At 42.4% G+C, this 16797-nt stretch overlaps 1 protein-coding gene across 1 annotated transcript; it reads right to left on the reverse strand.

Moving 5' to 3' along the window:
• Positions 1 to 2051: 2051 nt before the first annotated feature.
• mrtfbb (myocardin related transcription factor Bb) lies at positions 2052 to 15052 on the reverse strand. The gene is made up of 14 exons (XM_085351733.1): positions 14861 to 15052; positions 11488 to 11553; positions 9132 to 9187; positions 8967 to 9042; positions 8601 to 8762; positions 8028 to 8206; positions 7648 to 7794; positions 6299 to 6546; positions 5886 to 6018; positions 4906 to 5775; positions 4055 to 4165; positions 3799 to 3936; positions 3665 to 3725; positions 2052 to 3577 (listed from the first exon to the last, which is right to left on the reverse strand). The coding sequence occupies exons 1-14, from the start codon at positions 14958 to 14960 to the stop codon at positions 3147 to 3149; spliced, it is 2778 nt and encodes a 925-aa protein (XP_085207859.1). The 5' UTR covers positions 14961 to 15052; the 3' UTR covers positions 2052 to 3146.
• Between the last annotated feature and the right edge of the window lie 1745 nt (positions 15053 to 16797).

Genomic DNA, 16797 nt, shown 5'->3' on the forward strand with positions numbered 1-16797 from the left:
AATGTTTTTGGAAGTAGTTTTTAGTTTGTTTTTAGTTTTAGCTATTTTAGGGGGATATCTGTGTGTGCAGGTGACTATTACTGTGCATAATTATTAGGCAACTTAACAAAAAACAAATATATACCCATTTCAATTATTTATTTTTACCAGTGAAACCAATATAACATCTCCACATTCACAAATATACATTTCTGACATTCAAAAACAAAACAAAAACAAATCAGCGACCAATATAGCCACCTTTCTTTGCAAGGACACTCAAAAGCCTGCCATCCATGGATTCTGTCAGTGTTTTGATCTGTTCACCATCAACATTGCGTGCAGCAGCAACCACAGCCTCCCAGACACTGTTCAGAGAGGTGTACTGTTTTCCCTCCTTGTAAATCTCACATTTGATGATGGACCACAGGTTCAAATGGGGTTCAGATCAGGTGAACAAGGAGGCCATGTCATTAGTTTTTCTTCTTTTATACCCTTTCTTGCCAGCCACGCTGTGGAGTACTTGGACGCGTGTGATGGAGCATTGTCCTGCATGGAAATCATGTTTTTCTTGAAGGATGCAGACTTCTTCCTGTACCACTGCTTGAAGAAGGTGTCTTCCAGAAACTGGCAGTAGGACTGGGAGTTGAGCTTGACTCCATCCTCAACCCGAAAAGGCCCCACAAGCTCATCTTTGATGATACCAGCCCAAACCAGTACTCCACCTCCACCTTGCTGGCGTCTGAGTCGGACTGGAGCTCTCTGCCCTTTACCAATCCAGCCACGGGCCCATCCATCTGGCCCATCAAGACTCACTCTCATTTCATCAGTCCATAAAACCTTAGAAAAACCAGTCTTGAGATATTTCTTGGCCCAGTCTGGACGTTTCAGCTTGTGTGTCTTGTTCAGTGGTGGTCGTCTTTCAGCCTTTCTTACCTTGGCCATGTCTCTGAGTATTGCACACCTTGTGCTTTTGGGCACTCCAGTGATGTTGCAGCTCTGAAATATGGCCAAACTGGTGGCAAGTGGCATCTTGGCAGCTGCACGCTTGACTTTTCTCAGTTCATGGGCAGTTATTTTGCGCCTTGGTTTTTCCACACGCTTCTTGCGACCCTGTTGACTATTTTGAATGAAACGCTTGATTGGTCGGTGATCACGCTTCAGAAGCTTTGCAATTTTGAGACTGCTGCATCCCTCTGCAAGATATCTCACTATTTTTGACTTTTCTGAGCCTGTCAAGTCCTTCTTTTGACCCATTTTGCCAAAGGAAAGGACGTTGCCTAATAATTATGCACACCTGATATAGGGTGTTGATGTCATTAGACCACACCCCTTCTCATTACAGAGATGCACATCACCTAATATGCTTAATTGGTAGTAGGCTTTCGAGCCTATACAGCTTGAAGTAAGACAACATGCATGAAGAGGATGATGTGGACAAAATACTCATTTGCCTAATAATTCTGCACTCCCTGTATTATAATGCATTTTTCAGGCATGTCTGTGTAACAAAATGTATATTTCATTAATACTTTGGTACTTTAAACATGCTAGTTATTTTCAAATCTTTTTTAAATACAATAAAACTTCAAAATTACAGACTTTCCTTGTAAATTTTTAATGGCAAGCAGTAAAGGGCAAGTGCTGAAGCTCATAGCCAGACACTGAAATCCCAAAGAATCTCTGTATTTACAAAACAACTGTTAATATTTGTATAAAAAGCCAACATAAATACATCATGTGTAAATCATACAAATGCAAGGTTTTTGTATGCTAGTGTAGTAAAGACTAAACATTTGTCATTCCAGCACATAACCCCTTTTTAAGGAGAGACACTTGGGTGGTCAAATGAGGCACAAAGGAGGAGATGGGGAAAAGAAATAAAAAAAAATAATAGAAATTTGCATCATTTTCATAACAACTATTTCCATATTTGGGTGGCTTAGAAACTGCCAGTAAGTGGTCAATAATTTAACAATATGACACAGTTATTACACACAAACTGTACTGCCAAGATATAATGGTTTGTGTCACTATTAACAACAGAAACCAAAAGGATAGCACGTCTTCCATTTGTTTGTATGAAGCTGATTCAAATCAGATGTGGCCAGTAGATGTCACTGAACTACAACCTGACTTGTAACGTCTGATGGTTATTTGATTTTGAAATGATGCTGCAGCAAAAACGAGCGCTGGATCATACTTCTGTTATTTTTCTCTGGTGTTGTGTGTTTGTGAGCTGCGCAGATGTCTATTTACTGAAAAATGAAAATAAATTATTCAAACATCTTCAGCCTTTAGGAATCAGTCCATCGCCCATCGCTGTAAGTGAAGAGTCTGGCTCTCTCTTTCTCTGTCTCGCTCCCTTTTTTAAGCTCGCATTTGTCTCGCGTATGTTTGACAGTGTGTACAGATGCACGGTGAGATACATAACAGACTTGTCTTCACTCTTTGATCTGTTTTGCAAAGTGCAAGAGAGGAAAACATGGTTTTTTTTTGGTAATAAATACTGGCCTTGGTTTAGTCAGAGCAGCTGGGCTGCTTGTTGTGGCCCCTTTTCTAATTTCATCATATTCACACTCCCAGCTCAAATTAAACATCTGATTTATACTTCACAATTCACATACACACAAGGATCGTGCAGCGGTTGTGTGTTTACAATCTGTTTTGATAGTGATAATCATTCCAAGACAGGGTGGAGTAAACTACACAGCAGCCCTCAGCTACATTCGCTGTTTGGCTGTTAGCACTGTGGCCAGGATTTGGGACATTTTCCTGCTCTTTCTGCTCACACCACGCTGACTGTAAAGCTCTACATTCACTGAGATCAGAGGACTAAGAGGAATCAATAACATTAAATGAGACTGATAACAAATCAGCGGCGTGTCTTGAGATGGAAATCTTAAAAGCTTACTTCCACTTTCAGCTCAAACTGCCAGTACCACTCTAACTTTATCTGTCTCCCGATACAACCAGAGGATTTAGAGACCTCAAAGGAAGCAGTTCAGCAACTTCTAAAGTGATGTTGCACGATGAGATTATTACAGAGCTGATTTATCTGTCTGGAAAGCAGAACGGGGCTGCTGAAGCATCCAAACAGCTCTTATTGTCTCATGGAAACAAAAGCAGTCTTCTCTCACAATGAAAAACGATCGCCTTGACAGCACTCAGTCCCAGTTCAAGTGCAGTTCACTAGAGTCCAGGAAGTCAGACGAGAAGACGCCTACTGGCACCGACACATCCAAAGAGTGACCCTCCTCTGCTGGCACAGACAGAGTGAGATCCAGCCAATCCATGTTGTCCATGTTGAGAGCAGAGGTGGACATGTTGTCATTAAAATCCACTTCCATGGTGTCCCCAGGTGCATGTAACTCATCCATCAGCTTCAGTTTTTGTGGTTCTGTGTCAGGGAGCAGTGCGCCCTCCAGGAGGGTTTCCAGCCGGGAGTCGGAGGTCACGCACGCAGGCGGCTTTGCTACCTGGACTAAGGGTGGAGGGCGGGATAAAGCTGTGTTGATGGGAAGGGTGGTTACACTAGCTGTCACCACAAGAAGCTTATCCAGGTTGGGAGGATCCTGTGTAATATAGGGGGAGATCTCTGAAAAAAAGAAGAAGAGAAGGACATGGTGAGATTTAAAACCTCATAAAGGTATCACAATAATCAAATCACACCCAGTATTCTCACCACCACTCTCCAGCAACACGTCAAACAGGTCATCCATCTCCTGGCTGGCCGCAGTGGGACCCTGCAGAGAAGAGAAACCGTTACATGTCTGAATGACACAAGTGAGATGCTATATTTATGTATCAGATTCTTGCCTGAACAGCTGTTAACATGCTGTGTTTCTGTTTAACGGCATCCTCATAGCGCGGTGGGTCTTTACACTTTGACACGTGGTTCGTGAATTTTGGATGCTGCAAGATCAAACTGTTTGGAGACTGGCTGGAACAGGGAGGCTAATAAACAGGAAATAAACAACATCAAATACAAAAATACTAACTACATAACATTAATTCTTGCATGCTTTACAGAAAAATTAAACATAAGCAGAAGGAACATAAGGATAATCTCCACCTTATTTGTAGGTCCTTTGGGAAGAGCCTGGCCTGAAGAAGCTCCTGCAGTGCATCCACTCACTGGGAATGTATTGAGAAAGTTCTGTGCCACGGTATTAATCCTCCACGTCTGCACAGAGAATTGAAGAGGTCAGCACGGAGGCATCAGTGCAATCAAACATACTTTCTCTCAGGGAGTTTGGTTAAAGTAGCAGTGCAGCTGCATGAGAACTGTGGAAACCTGAAAGAAAACCCACTGTGGATCATTCACTTTTACGCAAAGACATCTTAAATTAAATTTCTTCAGCCCCTCTCCAGCCGGAGGATGACAATGTTTCATCTACCTATGACGGCACTGTTTGCAGGGTAAACCATGAGAGCTGCGGTTGAGTTAAGCAGCGGGTTCTGTTACTAATTCTGCCTGCATGTCGGACTCAGAGCAGAGGAATGACTGGGAGCGATGAGGGCACGATGGTCAGCTCTCACTCAGCACCTGCTCCAGTAACCCATGTTTCCACAGGCTTTCTTTTGATGTGCGGAGTGAAAGATGCCACCACTCCGCAGAGGCCTGTTATTACCGTAGCATGAAGGAAGGCGCATTAGCCATGGTAGCGCTTAACTGACTGTTAAATTAGTTACGTGATATATTATGCAGTGCCATGAAAAACATGGCAGAACATTTATGATGTTATCTTGTGTTTACACAGCACAATACTGGATTTATGATTTCAGGCGCGCATACATACGCATTGATACGTTTCCAGTTCCTACAAGGAGACTAAAGTGAGCACAAAGTCACAGCTGATAGTGGTGATGAATGGGGAGACAGGCTGAGGCAGTCTGTAGAAGCAGCGTAGCTTTTTTTCTTACCTTTGCCAGTGGCTGGGTTTGAGTACTGCATTGCTGATGTATTGCTGCTGAGGCCTCTGTTTTCTGTGGCACCGATCCAGAAGCCTGGATAAGGCCTGTGTGTAATGCAATGCCTTTGGTGGGGAGCTGGATAGTGGCTGCTGAGGCAGGAAGGGATGCGGGCAGTAGGATCTGAGCTCTGGCCTGCGCAGGCTGACGGGATTCAGACTGTGTGATGGTCTGGTGACCAAGAATGAATTGATTTTGACTGGCTACGTGGCTCTGATCTGCAGGCTCTTCCTGTTTGACCAGTACTGGCAGACCAGGAGAGCTGCAGGATGCAGTGCAGTTTGACGGACTCCTGCGTTCCTCTTTGACCTGCACAGGAAGCAGAGGACTGAGCTGAGATGGAGAGTCTCCCTGTTGACTCCTTTTCTCCACCTCCAATTGCATCTTCAGTTCCTCCACCAGCCTCTGCTCCTGCTCCAGCTTCCTCATTAGTTCCTTAATCTGACGCTCCTTTTCATGTAGCCGTTTGTCCTTTTCAGAGTCCTGCTCGTGGGATTTTGTGTCCATGGGACACTCCTCATGTGGCGCACTCTGTGGGGAGCTCATGCAGGGAGCATGATGGGCTGGAGCATCTGAAAGCAGTTTTGTTGGACTGTCTGCTGTACTATTATCTTCTATGCCCAGATTAGAGACTCTAGAAGCAATAGGGGACACTGGTGGGGTTAATTTAGGAGTTTCTGACTGTGAGATTGCTGCATCGATGGGAGCAGCAGTCTGGATGCTAGAGTTCTCCTGATACAGCTTTAGCCTCTCGATCAGCTCAGTCTTGGTCCCAGAAACAGGCAAAGATCTGAGTTTTAATTCCATTTTCAGCTCAGCTACCTGCAAAGATAAAAGACTTGTAAAACAGCTGCACAACACTCAGCTCGTTCACCTCTGCAGCAATCATATATGCATGATACAATCAGGCTGCGCAGGCTGCAGTGCGTCACCTTCATCTCGTCCAGATTAGCTGGTAAGTGATCCGGCTTGCGGTTCATGTGGTGGAGCTGCAAAGGGGCAGACGCAGCGTTTCCACTAAAAGCAATGTTAGAACAGCTGGTTTGTACCTCAGTTGTTGGTCTGCTGTAATAAGATGTCAAGAAAAGGGAGTGCAGATGAGAGAGGGATTTTTTCTTTAATCCATTTTTCATAATGAGCACCTTCTGTGTAGGAAGCTGCGAGCAGGAAATGCAGAGTAATTGAGACAAAAAGCAGCTGTGATTAAACCGTGATAACAGTTATTACATTTTACATAACAAGGTGCGTACGTCTGACTGAGGATTTGAAAATCAACGTTGAAGTAATTGTAATGAGGATAAGAAAAATCCTGACTGCGATGAAGTAAAGCTTAATGGAGCCATACTTGAGCTTGGAGGCCTGGTAATTGTACTGCTGCTGTTGCTGCTTCTGCTGGTTTAGGATCTGGAGCTGCAAGAACTGCTGCTGTTGCTGCAGGAGGCGGGCGTAAGCAGAGTCCATTGGCACGTCATTAAGCTCTTGTTTCTGGTCCGGGGGAATATACTGATGGTACTTCAACTTCTTCACTCGTGGTTTGGGCTCTTTGCTCTTTTTGCTGCGGCTTTTTTCAGCAGGAGGCTTAGCCAAGCTTTGCTGCAGAGCACAACACACACAAAAAAGGGGTACATAAGACCAGAGAGGACCATGTGGAGGATATTCTTTCCTCATGACTGATCTCAGGCCAGTCCAGTTAACTTTATCAGGGAAGACAGTTTGCACTGCCAGTACCAACACTGTAAGAGTTGGAACTGATACGGTACTTTTATAACTTTAACATTAACATTGCTCTGACACTCGATGAGAACAGCAGGATGAGGAAACGGGTAGTGGAAATGTTACACTTATTGTTTTACCACCTGCAATTACAGGATGTAGTACTCATGAAAATGGCTTGGCACAAGAGCAGCAGGTTCTAGCAATGAAATCAGAAACTCGGGCCGGGTTAAACAAGCACTCACTTTCCAGTTTGTCAAACTCACTCCCTTATTATGTTCAAAGGGAGGGAGAGTTTAGCTTATACTCTGAGGATAACTGCATTATGATAAATGGATAAGTTATAGCTTCACTCCCGTTCTTTGATTCACAGCTTAGCCACGATGAGGAGGGCCGGCCTGTCATTTGACCCTAAAAATAGACAAACTGTGGCACAGATTTAAACCTCTGGATGGGTGAAATAACTTTAACCCTTGCTCTTTGACCTGCGCTCAACTCCAGCTAAATGCTGAATTTTTTTTGTCTGAGCCAAAACTGATGTAACTTTTAGCATGAGAAATAACAGACTCTGACATTGTGTCTCTCGTCACATTTTCAAAGGAAGCAAACAAAATAAATCAAACACACAGATGAAGAAAATAAGTCAGGAAAACAGAGCCAGAGGTCAACACTGCAACAGCTGCGTATAAACTACACGACAACAATGACAAGTAACCATAAACTTATTATTATTATTATTTTTAGAAAAATAAAGAAGATTGGGTTTTTAGGGGAAATACAGATAGTTATTTTGAAGGTCAGATTGCCAAGACTTTTGAAACTATTTTCCCACAGCCAAAAATCTCATGTTTTTATATGATAGTGTTATTGGTTACGGTTACATATGATGATGATGATTTAAGACCTCAGAGGATTTTAAAAAGCATCACTAATCTAACTTTAGCTGTAAGATCACATTAAAATGACTAAGAGAAAAGTCACCTTCACAAGAACTGGCCCCGGTGTAACACAGGTGACGACAGTGGTGACAGGTTGAGGTTGAGTTGATTGTAGGTTGCTTTGTTGCTCACCGGTGGGCATAGGGTTGTTTAAATCTGATGCAGACTGTGAGCTGGGTGGCGGGGAGTGCTAAGAAAAGTAAAGAGAGAGCAAAATCACATGAGCCCCTCAGTAAGAACAGCAAAGCTGAAACACCTGCTAACTATCATGCCACCTATGAAAAGGAAGAAAATATGACCCAAAATAGGCTGATAAACACTTGAAAAATGAGCATGGAAAACTACTAAAACACAGCTGATGTGCTGTATGTAGCAACTTAAGTAACCTAGGTTTTTGGTCGTCTGATACTGGTGTTGTTGTACCTGTATGGTCGTTTTTAACATAAGAGTGGCTTCTTCAGACTCCCGCGGCGAGGCCGATGTAGAGCTGGGAGAGTGTTGGCTTGCAGGACGTTGCGGTGAAAAGGCATCGCTGCTGTCCTCATCAAAGTTGTACACGTCCGAAGTGTCAGGTGTCTTCGCACGATCCACCTTGCTACCACCTGTGGCACAGGATCAAAAAATAAGCAAGCACTGGTTATTATTTATTTCAAGGATAAATAAAAATAATGCAAATAGAGCAAAAATCTCTGACTATAGTTTAGAGATGTAAGCTGAGACTGCCCTGCTGAGATATTTCGACGTAAATGTCATAAAAAACAAGCTACAGTTTTTTCAGTGAGGGCCAGCTTATCAGTATTAGCATTATCACAGTTTTACTGCTGTAATTAAACGGGGAGACCTTTCTCACAGCAGGCCTTTGCTTCCCAAACAAAGATAATACATCATTAAAAATAGATAAAAATCCACCAGATGTGCTGCACAGCTGGTTTGAATTACCTTCGCTGCACTCACTGTAAGTGGTGAACAGATATAATAATAACAATGAGGCTCTACCATTATTAACCTCCTCAACACCGGGGTCCACAGGCAGGATGTTCTTCTCCACCAGCTCCATGGGTCCGGGCCTCTGGGCGATCTTCTCATTGAGATCATCAGTCAGTCTGGCCCTCTTCAGCTTCATTTGTGTGGCCTGCAGGGAGGGCTCTGCATGTGTCTCTGATAAACACAAAGAGGATGTTCATCTGTGATCTGGCCAGTATCAGTCAGTCTCTCAAACTGCTTTATCATACTGACTCACAGCAGACTGAGCCAGACCTCACAAAAGCCATGCGTGTGGTTATAGCTTTGTTAAACACAAAGGTAATCATCTCTCTTATCTCAACACTCTTGCCCAGTAAGAAAACACCCCCGGATGATTACCTTGTAGGATGTGCATGCGGACCAGCTCAGAACGTCCGGGTCGGCTGCAGAGTTTGTGCTTCAGGAAGGTCCCAGTCTGTTTAAGAAAAGAAAAAAAATAAGAAAATACTCTGGGTACAGGATTGTGATCATCTGCAGGCTAGAGTGCATTCATTGCTGGCTTACCCTGGCTCTCTCCAGGCTGCGAATCTGCTCATGGAAGGCAGCAGGTGCTTTTAGGGCTACGAGAAGAGAAATCCATAAGAAATCAATACATTTTCTTGTTTAATACAGGCTAATTTCACACACACGAATGTTCCTTTGATTTTAAGACTGACGTCTTTTTGCATTCTTTCTTTCTAATCCCAAATAGTTTCCCCTTTGTCTGCCTTTGATATCATGACAAAGTATGTTTATGTAGCAAGCCTCTTAGTGATAAGATTGTACTCCACAACAACAGAAATGACGGTGTAACAGCATAAGTATAATACCACAGGAAATCTCAGTATTTCTAAAACATATACTTTTCATAATGGCCCTCATTAAAAAGTCTTTTAAAGTTATCAAGCAGTTTTCTCAAAAGTACCAATAACGTACTGTATGCCGACATAAAGTGTTTAAAATTATGGACAACACATATGTAAAAAAAATCTAAACTACAAATACACATTTGTTACAAACAGTGTAAGTAGATATAAAGAAGAAAAGAAGGGAGATAAAATGCATCTTTATTCCCAAATATGCCAAAAAACTATTTTCACACTCCAGGGTCGTCCAGTTTCATGTCATTGTCTATTATTTTGTCTCCTTTTTGGCATGCAATGGCGTGTCATTAATAATCAGCAGCTCGTGGGCGGGTGTCTGACAGGAAGTGTCAGTTTAGCTGACTCAAACAACGATTATTCCGTCCTAATTTCTGATCTGACCGAGTAAACTTGTTGAGCTTCAGACGAGGTCTGGCTCACGGCGAGTCACCTCTGCTATGACGAACATTGTTTGGTTTAAGGACACTCTGCCTGGGGGGTGCTCTGAGGAGTGTGTCAGAGGAGCAAAGCAAACATTCCTCATGACCAAAACCTCACTGCATACCTATCATAAGCCTCTAAGTGTAGGAGAGGCAGATTGCTATGGAGAATGGCCTGGGAGGCTTGTGTGCAGGCTACGCTTGGCCAGGCCGCAGAGGAGATGGGGGGGCGTCTGACCTCCACTGAAGGCCCAGCCGCTGACTCATGAGGCCGCGTGGAGCCAGAGAGGACCTGAAAACTTGACTACAGGGGGCTTTTCATGACAGAACTAGATAAAGAGGAAGATGTCCATCTTTTTCCCTTTCTGTCTTTCCAGCTCTCAGTGGGATTCTGTCACAGTTTCAGCTCATCTTTTATTGACTGTACTCCTAAACAAAAGGCTTGCTGGAGGGAGGTAAAACAGGGACCGAGTCAGCTCCACCTCTGCTGGATCAAAGGATGGATGTGGATGGTATTAAAGCGGAGAAAGCCACTCCAGCTTTGACACCAGTGTGTCATTTATCTGTTATATATTCCAACCATTTTCACCAGGTTTTCAAGCACAGTGAAGCGATTTCAGCCTCTGACATAATTCTATAAAACAGCCCTTATAAAATAAAGCAGTTTGATGTACAAAGAGGATCTATTATATTAACTCTGAAATCCATATTCTCGATTCTTGGACTCTACTAAAGTGGCTTTGCATGATTTATAAGTCAAAATAATCCTCATTGATCCTGTATTAGGCTTTGGTGCAGCTCCTCAGTTCTTCCACTGTCTCAAACAAGTCGTTTTAGCTCCTCTCTCTTCAGTGCCACCCTCAATTCATACCAACTTTCTTCTGATTGGCTGCCCCTGGTAAATTTGAGGTTTGATCAGCAGGTTCAGCCGGAATTTCTGTACTCACACTTGTATGCCTGTCAAGGGATATTCCATCTCTTTGACATCACACACAGTCAAGAATAGAAACGTCCTGAAAACAGTCTGAAGCCTGAGCGTTTGGCTCAAATTACTTGTAGTTAAAGAAACTCATTATTTCACACTAATGGGCTCCATTTAAATCCATCCATCCATCCCTCAGTCTAGTTTCTTCCACTTATCCAATCATTACAGAGGATTCATGATAAGCAGTGTATACTGGATGTCCTTCTACCCAGCAACATTTTGTAGGACACTTTCCTAAGGTAAGCTGAGCTATATTATCTCTCCAGTACATTCAAAACCTACCCCTGGGTCTCCTTCCAGATGTGCATGCTCAGAAAAACTATCCTGATTACAAGCCCAAGGGTTGGCTCTACTCTTGCAGCTCCCACTAGATTTGATTTATTAAATTATCAAATAAAAGCACAAAAAAATACCACAATAAATTCTGTATTTTGAGTTGCTTCATGATCCCCTATGTTCACCAGCTATTTGCTAATAGAGCCTGTTAATTTGGGAGAAATAAAAACAGAATATTTTGCTAGCTATAAATTTTTTATTTCTTATTAACACTGTTGGTGATGTTCACTGTTGTCTTATGTAGTAAAAATACTCACGCGGCATGATGCCTTGGTCCACAAGTTGCTCCCGAGTTCTCCTCTGCTGCAGACAGAGCTGCAGGACTATGAGAAAGCGGAGACACAGAGGTCAGGGTTAAACTTTTACCATTCAGAACCAGTTTGACTGAGTCACCTAACAACCATCCCTTCTGGCTTTGAACTGCGAAACCTGCAAGACTTCAAATAAAACAAGGCACTTATTATTTCTCAATCAATACGCTGCCCGAAGGGCTCAACTGTAAACCCCGTTCACCACCACAGACATTCTGTACTCTTCCTGTATGGTTTTAGCTCAGGGGTTGTGAGGAGTACCACACATTTTACAACACGCAAACAGTGTGATTGGCTGACAGCCTTCCCAGTGAGAGGCAATATCTCTGTGTGGGTTGCAAATGCGCTGAGGAAATAAAGTAACTACAGAGAAGAACACAAACAGATAAAAGAGGGATTAATGTCAGACCTGCAGTTACAATAATGAGGAAAACTTGAGCTGGTCATGACACCACTGAGAGCCAAGTAACTTGTGTCTGTTTAATAAATTGTTTTTAAAAACTAATCTTGCTTTGGATGGATAAGAAGTGACCAGTCATGTTACTGTGGAACATCAAAGACATGACTATCTTCCAACAGAAATTGTTGAGTCTTGCATGCGAGCTCTGCATATAGCACTTGGATGATCTTCGGTTTTATTTCCCCAAAAATATAAACTGTAGTAAGACGTTGTTTAAACATTTATAAACACGTGAGCGTGGACATGTTATTTCAGTAGAACGCCGAAATTCAGTGCAGGCAAAAAAAAAAAAAGTCTGAACAGAAGGCGGTGGGTGATGGGAACGAATGAAGTGGCGGTGGTGAGGTACGTGAGGCCTTTATTGTCACCCTCGTAGTAAAGTGAAGTTAACTTTAGCTCGATCTACTCAGGGGCATTTTTGGGGGGTGGGGGGCAGCTCCCACTCATACACAAACACACACAAATACAAGGCAGACCTGCTCAACTCTCCTGGGAAAGGCACTGCTTCTGAACGGGCCTCTGTGACTCACGCTAGCAAAAATAAACTGGGCAGCTGTGAGAACAAGGCCTGGGAACCATGAAATTTGGGGGTAGTTAAGGGGGTGGGCTCTGCATTCGTACGCAGAGACGAGGGGATGTTCATGGGCTTCTACTGGTGGGCAAGGGAACGCGGAGTGACAAGAACCGAGGCAAAGGGTGGAAGGCCGAGGCCACTCTCATAGCAGCCCATCCACTGCAGGACAGAGAACACAGTGTGCCTGCTCTGCCTGCTGTGTTTCCTATTACAAACACAGGCCAGAGGGGTTTATGGTCAGCCAGAGATGGATCATAACGGAAGATTGTAGAAAATGCCACAAGCAAGAGAAGAGTGCATACTACAACATATGAATAATATCAAAAAGTGCCTCCTAGCTCTGACAGAGAATGCAATTTTTAATTTGAGGTATGGTAGTATGGGGTTACAACTCATGCCGGGTCCTCCTCATCACTCGGTGTCATCTTTGGTTCAACCTGAACCCTGGCTAACCTTCTCCGTGATGCAAACTGGCTCCGCTCTCCTGCTCACCAGCAAAGCGTAAACAGAGGTTTTGGAGAAACATAGAGAGGGGGCTCGGCTCAAATCCTTGTCTACTGATGTAATGTTGTTCTCAGCAAATCATCCATGGAGGTCTCCCATCAGACCTCTGAAACAATACAAATAAAAACTGGTGTGGCCAAAGCTGAATTTAGTTTAGAAAGAGACTCATGCTGGGTTATGTTGATTTTGCAGTTATAAATACAGAATTCTCCAAACAGAGTCCCACTTTAACAGCATTTGAGGCATTTATGATGGAATGCATCATGAATATTGAAATAAAATTAGTCTATCAAAAATGTCATTTTGATTTTCCTTCCATGCCTTTGTGTGGAGCCTAGAAACTTAAAGGCTGACTTCAATCCTTGGAAAAAAAATACCTGCAAACTTATCGATAATAAAACACGTACATCCTACGTTTAGCAATGCAGAGAATTCATCAGCAAGACTATCTCAGTATCTCAATTTTACATTATTTTTTAATTTTTGTATTATTTTGCCTCAGTGAAAAAAGCCAGAATCATATTAATAATAAGAAAGTAAAAAAATATTGCTTCCTTTCTGCCACGATTAGGTGTCAGGGCAACCAGGTTTCTCGCTTTATATGGGAAAGAAAAGCCTTTTAATAACATTATCCCACATTTTAAATGGCAAAAGTTTTTTTAAGGTTTCATCCAATGACAGTGAAAAAAGCAGAATGACTGTGTGGAAGCCAGTTGTTTGAGTTTTAAAGTGTATAAATACACAGGCGAAAATATGATGTGAAGTGAAGCAGAAGCACAAACTTCTGCTTCCTGTCAAGCTTGTTGTATTTTTTTTTTTTTTTTAGCAAAGGAGTAAAATTCAAGGAAACACATTTTGGCTAAATGCCAAACCTGCAAAGATTGTGATTTTTTTTAAAAGACAGACACATTAAAGTCTCAGACTAACTCCTAATATCGGTATCAGCATCATCCCACACAAACATACTCTTTCCCCAGCATTTACTTTGTTAGGATTTGGTCAGATTAGTGTCAGATTATTACTCTGTCCTGGCAAAGTGATCTGAATCTATGAAGAAAGAGATATACTTAGTCAGGTAATGAATAATGATTTTTGTAAAAGCAGCAAGAATAGTTCTAGTGGAAAAACTTATATATATACTTCTTTTGCATAAATCCAGTATAATACACTGTTTTCATTTGAGTGTGATTCTCTGCTCACAGTATTAAAACGTAGCATGCAAAACACGCTATGTTGGATGCCCTATAAACTTTTGGTATTTGCAAAGGTTTTTTTTTCTCACATTGCCAAACAAAGCCTATAAATCACTAACAAGACAGGTATTTTGTGTTTTACTGGCAGAGGCCACTTGCTTAGAGGAACGTCCTGGTGATGAATGCAAACCAGGAAGATAAAAACATGCAAATAATGATCAGAATCCTGATTAGCAGCATATCCAACTACTGCACGTCAGTTGAAGTAACTTCATTGTGTATGCGCATTACAAGAGTGAAGTCATGCTTCTGTGAGGTAATACCTTATAATAGTGATCCTACAGAGTGCCAGTTTGAACACAGGTAATTTAAAGCGATGGGTAATTACTTTCTACTTAAACAAATTCATCAGAATTCAAAAGAAGTGATGCTCCACTTGAGTCACGATCATGATCTTTTACTGTCATTTCCTGTTATGGCTGTGTGTCCATCACAACAATCCCCCCCTCTGCTTCCGAAGGCAGGGGATTAACATTACATTACAACAAAGCTTTCTGGTTAGAAAAAAAAGAAAGAAAGAAGCAGTACCTGATTTGAATTTACCCCTGCAGATGGAAGGGGTCTCCACGTCAAGGCACGCCATAGGGAAAAGTTGTAGTTCGATTGGTGGCCAGGTCTGGAGTCCCATGTGGTGATGAGGCCAGTGGAGAACACGGGAGTCAGCGAGAGGGAGGAAAGAGCCAGCGCTGAGAGGACGACAGCTGGCTCGCTCTCTCTCCGTCTCTCTGCCGGCCTCAGTGGAGAAAGTGTGTGTAAGTATGTGTGAGCGCTCACTCAACGTCAGAAGGAGGGAACACAGTGGTGCCTGCGTTAACCCTCGCTAGGTCACTGTGTTGTGTTCACAGAAGACTCAAATTGCAACACGACACCAGAGGGAACAACTTTTAAACGTGGTAATAATCAATATTTCTTATGCTGGGGAAATTCACTTGGCCTGGGACCAAAACATTTACTGGCAACCAATAGGAAGCTGATCAAAACAGGCTGTGATGAATTTTGAGTTGGCACATTTTTATGAGAAATAGCGTGTGTGTGTGTGTGTGTGTGTGTGTGTGTGTGTGTGTGTGTGTGTGTGTGTGTGCGTGCGCGCAGGGACCCTTTCTGCACTAAATAACAATGACAAGAACACATAGTGGGATGATTTGATTTTTAAATGAGTGATTATTCCTTGAGGTGTTTTTGCAACATGACATATTTACAGTGTTTGTTTCTTTCTAGATTCCCAGTAAACCCCCAATAAAAATCAAAACTAAAGGGAATGTATAAGAGAAATTTAAAGAGGGGACGTCCAAAAACAGCTTTGCTAGTCGTCTTTGCCTTTCCGCAGCTAGAAAAACGCTAACAGGAAATGAGATAGGAGCGGATTAGACTAATTGTGGGAAGTTGTGTGTGTCTCAGTGGATCCAGGAAGGATTGCATGTGAGCCAAAACGATCTCGTGTCAAGGCGACGCTGCAAAGACATGATGCTGTGGCAGCGCTGCGCTTGACTGTGAGGTCAATGCATGCTGTGGAGGAGTGGAAAACTGCACTCTGGATTAATAATGTCACTTGTGGGATCAAGAAATATGCATGTCAAACAGCGTGGGACGGGGAAAAATAGAGATGATAAACAGAACTGGTAGAGGGCAGGCACAGCATGTTATGACAGCCCACAGTGGGGATTCAACACTGATGCACAACAAGATGATAAAAAATATGGGAGAGTAGTAGGAGGAGCTTTTTAGGAACGTGGAAAAACATCTTCCTGCATGTCATTTTGTCCACAAAAAGTTCACATTTCGAAAGTCTGCTGGATATAGAAACAAAACAAAAGCTTTTAGGAATGCGTGCACACCTGTATTAAACCACAGCGAACATCTAGCTGTGGGCTCTCAAAATTTCCATAGCTTTGTTATTGGTAGTCCAGTGCAGGAGCCCAGTTCAGTACAGTCATTAAAATAGTGAGATTACTTTAAAAATAAGATTTTAATTCGTTCACAAAAGACGGAGGTTAAAAAAATCATCCAGCTGTTGTTACTGTCTACTTCTCAAAGTCTTCACTGCTACATTTTCATTTGCACCCTTACTGGTTAAAGCCTAGAATACTAAATGAAAAGATTTTGTTTTATACAAGAAACTCTGGCCGCTGCATCAAGACCTTTATTTTACAGCTTTTTTTCTAAAATATAAGTTCTTAGTTGTTGGATATTTTTCTTATTTTCTTCTAAGGGAATGTTGATTTCAAAGTTTAAATGTCTCGAAGAACTTAAAAGTCTAATCTCTCTAGTCTAGACTGTTGATGCTTTCCATTTACATGAAAAAATTACACTTTTTTAGTGTTGATTTCCAGTTTGGGGTATTTTTTTTCGTGCACCACCAATTTCACCATTAACGACCATTTTAGCCCGATGATTATTGCACTCATTACATCATTACATCCATCTGTTTCCCATTGGCCAGATGGTTTCACTTCCTAATAATTCAT

The sequence above is a fragment of the Diplotaxodon limnothrissa genome, linkage group LG4 (genome assembly GCF_057381915.1).
Source record: "Diplotaxodon limnothrissa isolate DT_005_m linkage group LG4, D_limnothrissa_male_GT1.1, whole genome shotgun sequence".
NCBI classification, from domain to species: domain Eukaryota; kingdom Metazoa; phylum Chordata; class Actinopteri; order Cichliformes; family Cichlidae; genus Diplotaxodon; species Diplotaxodon limnothrissa.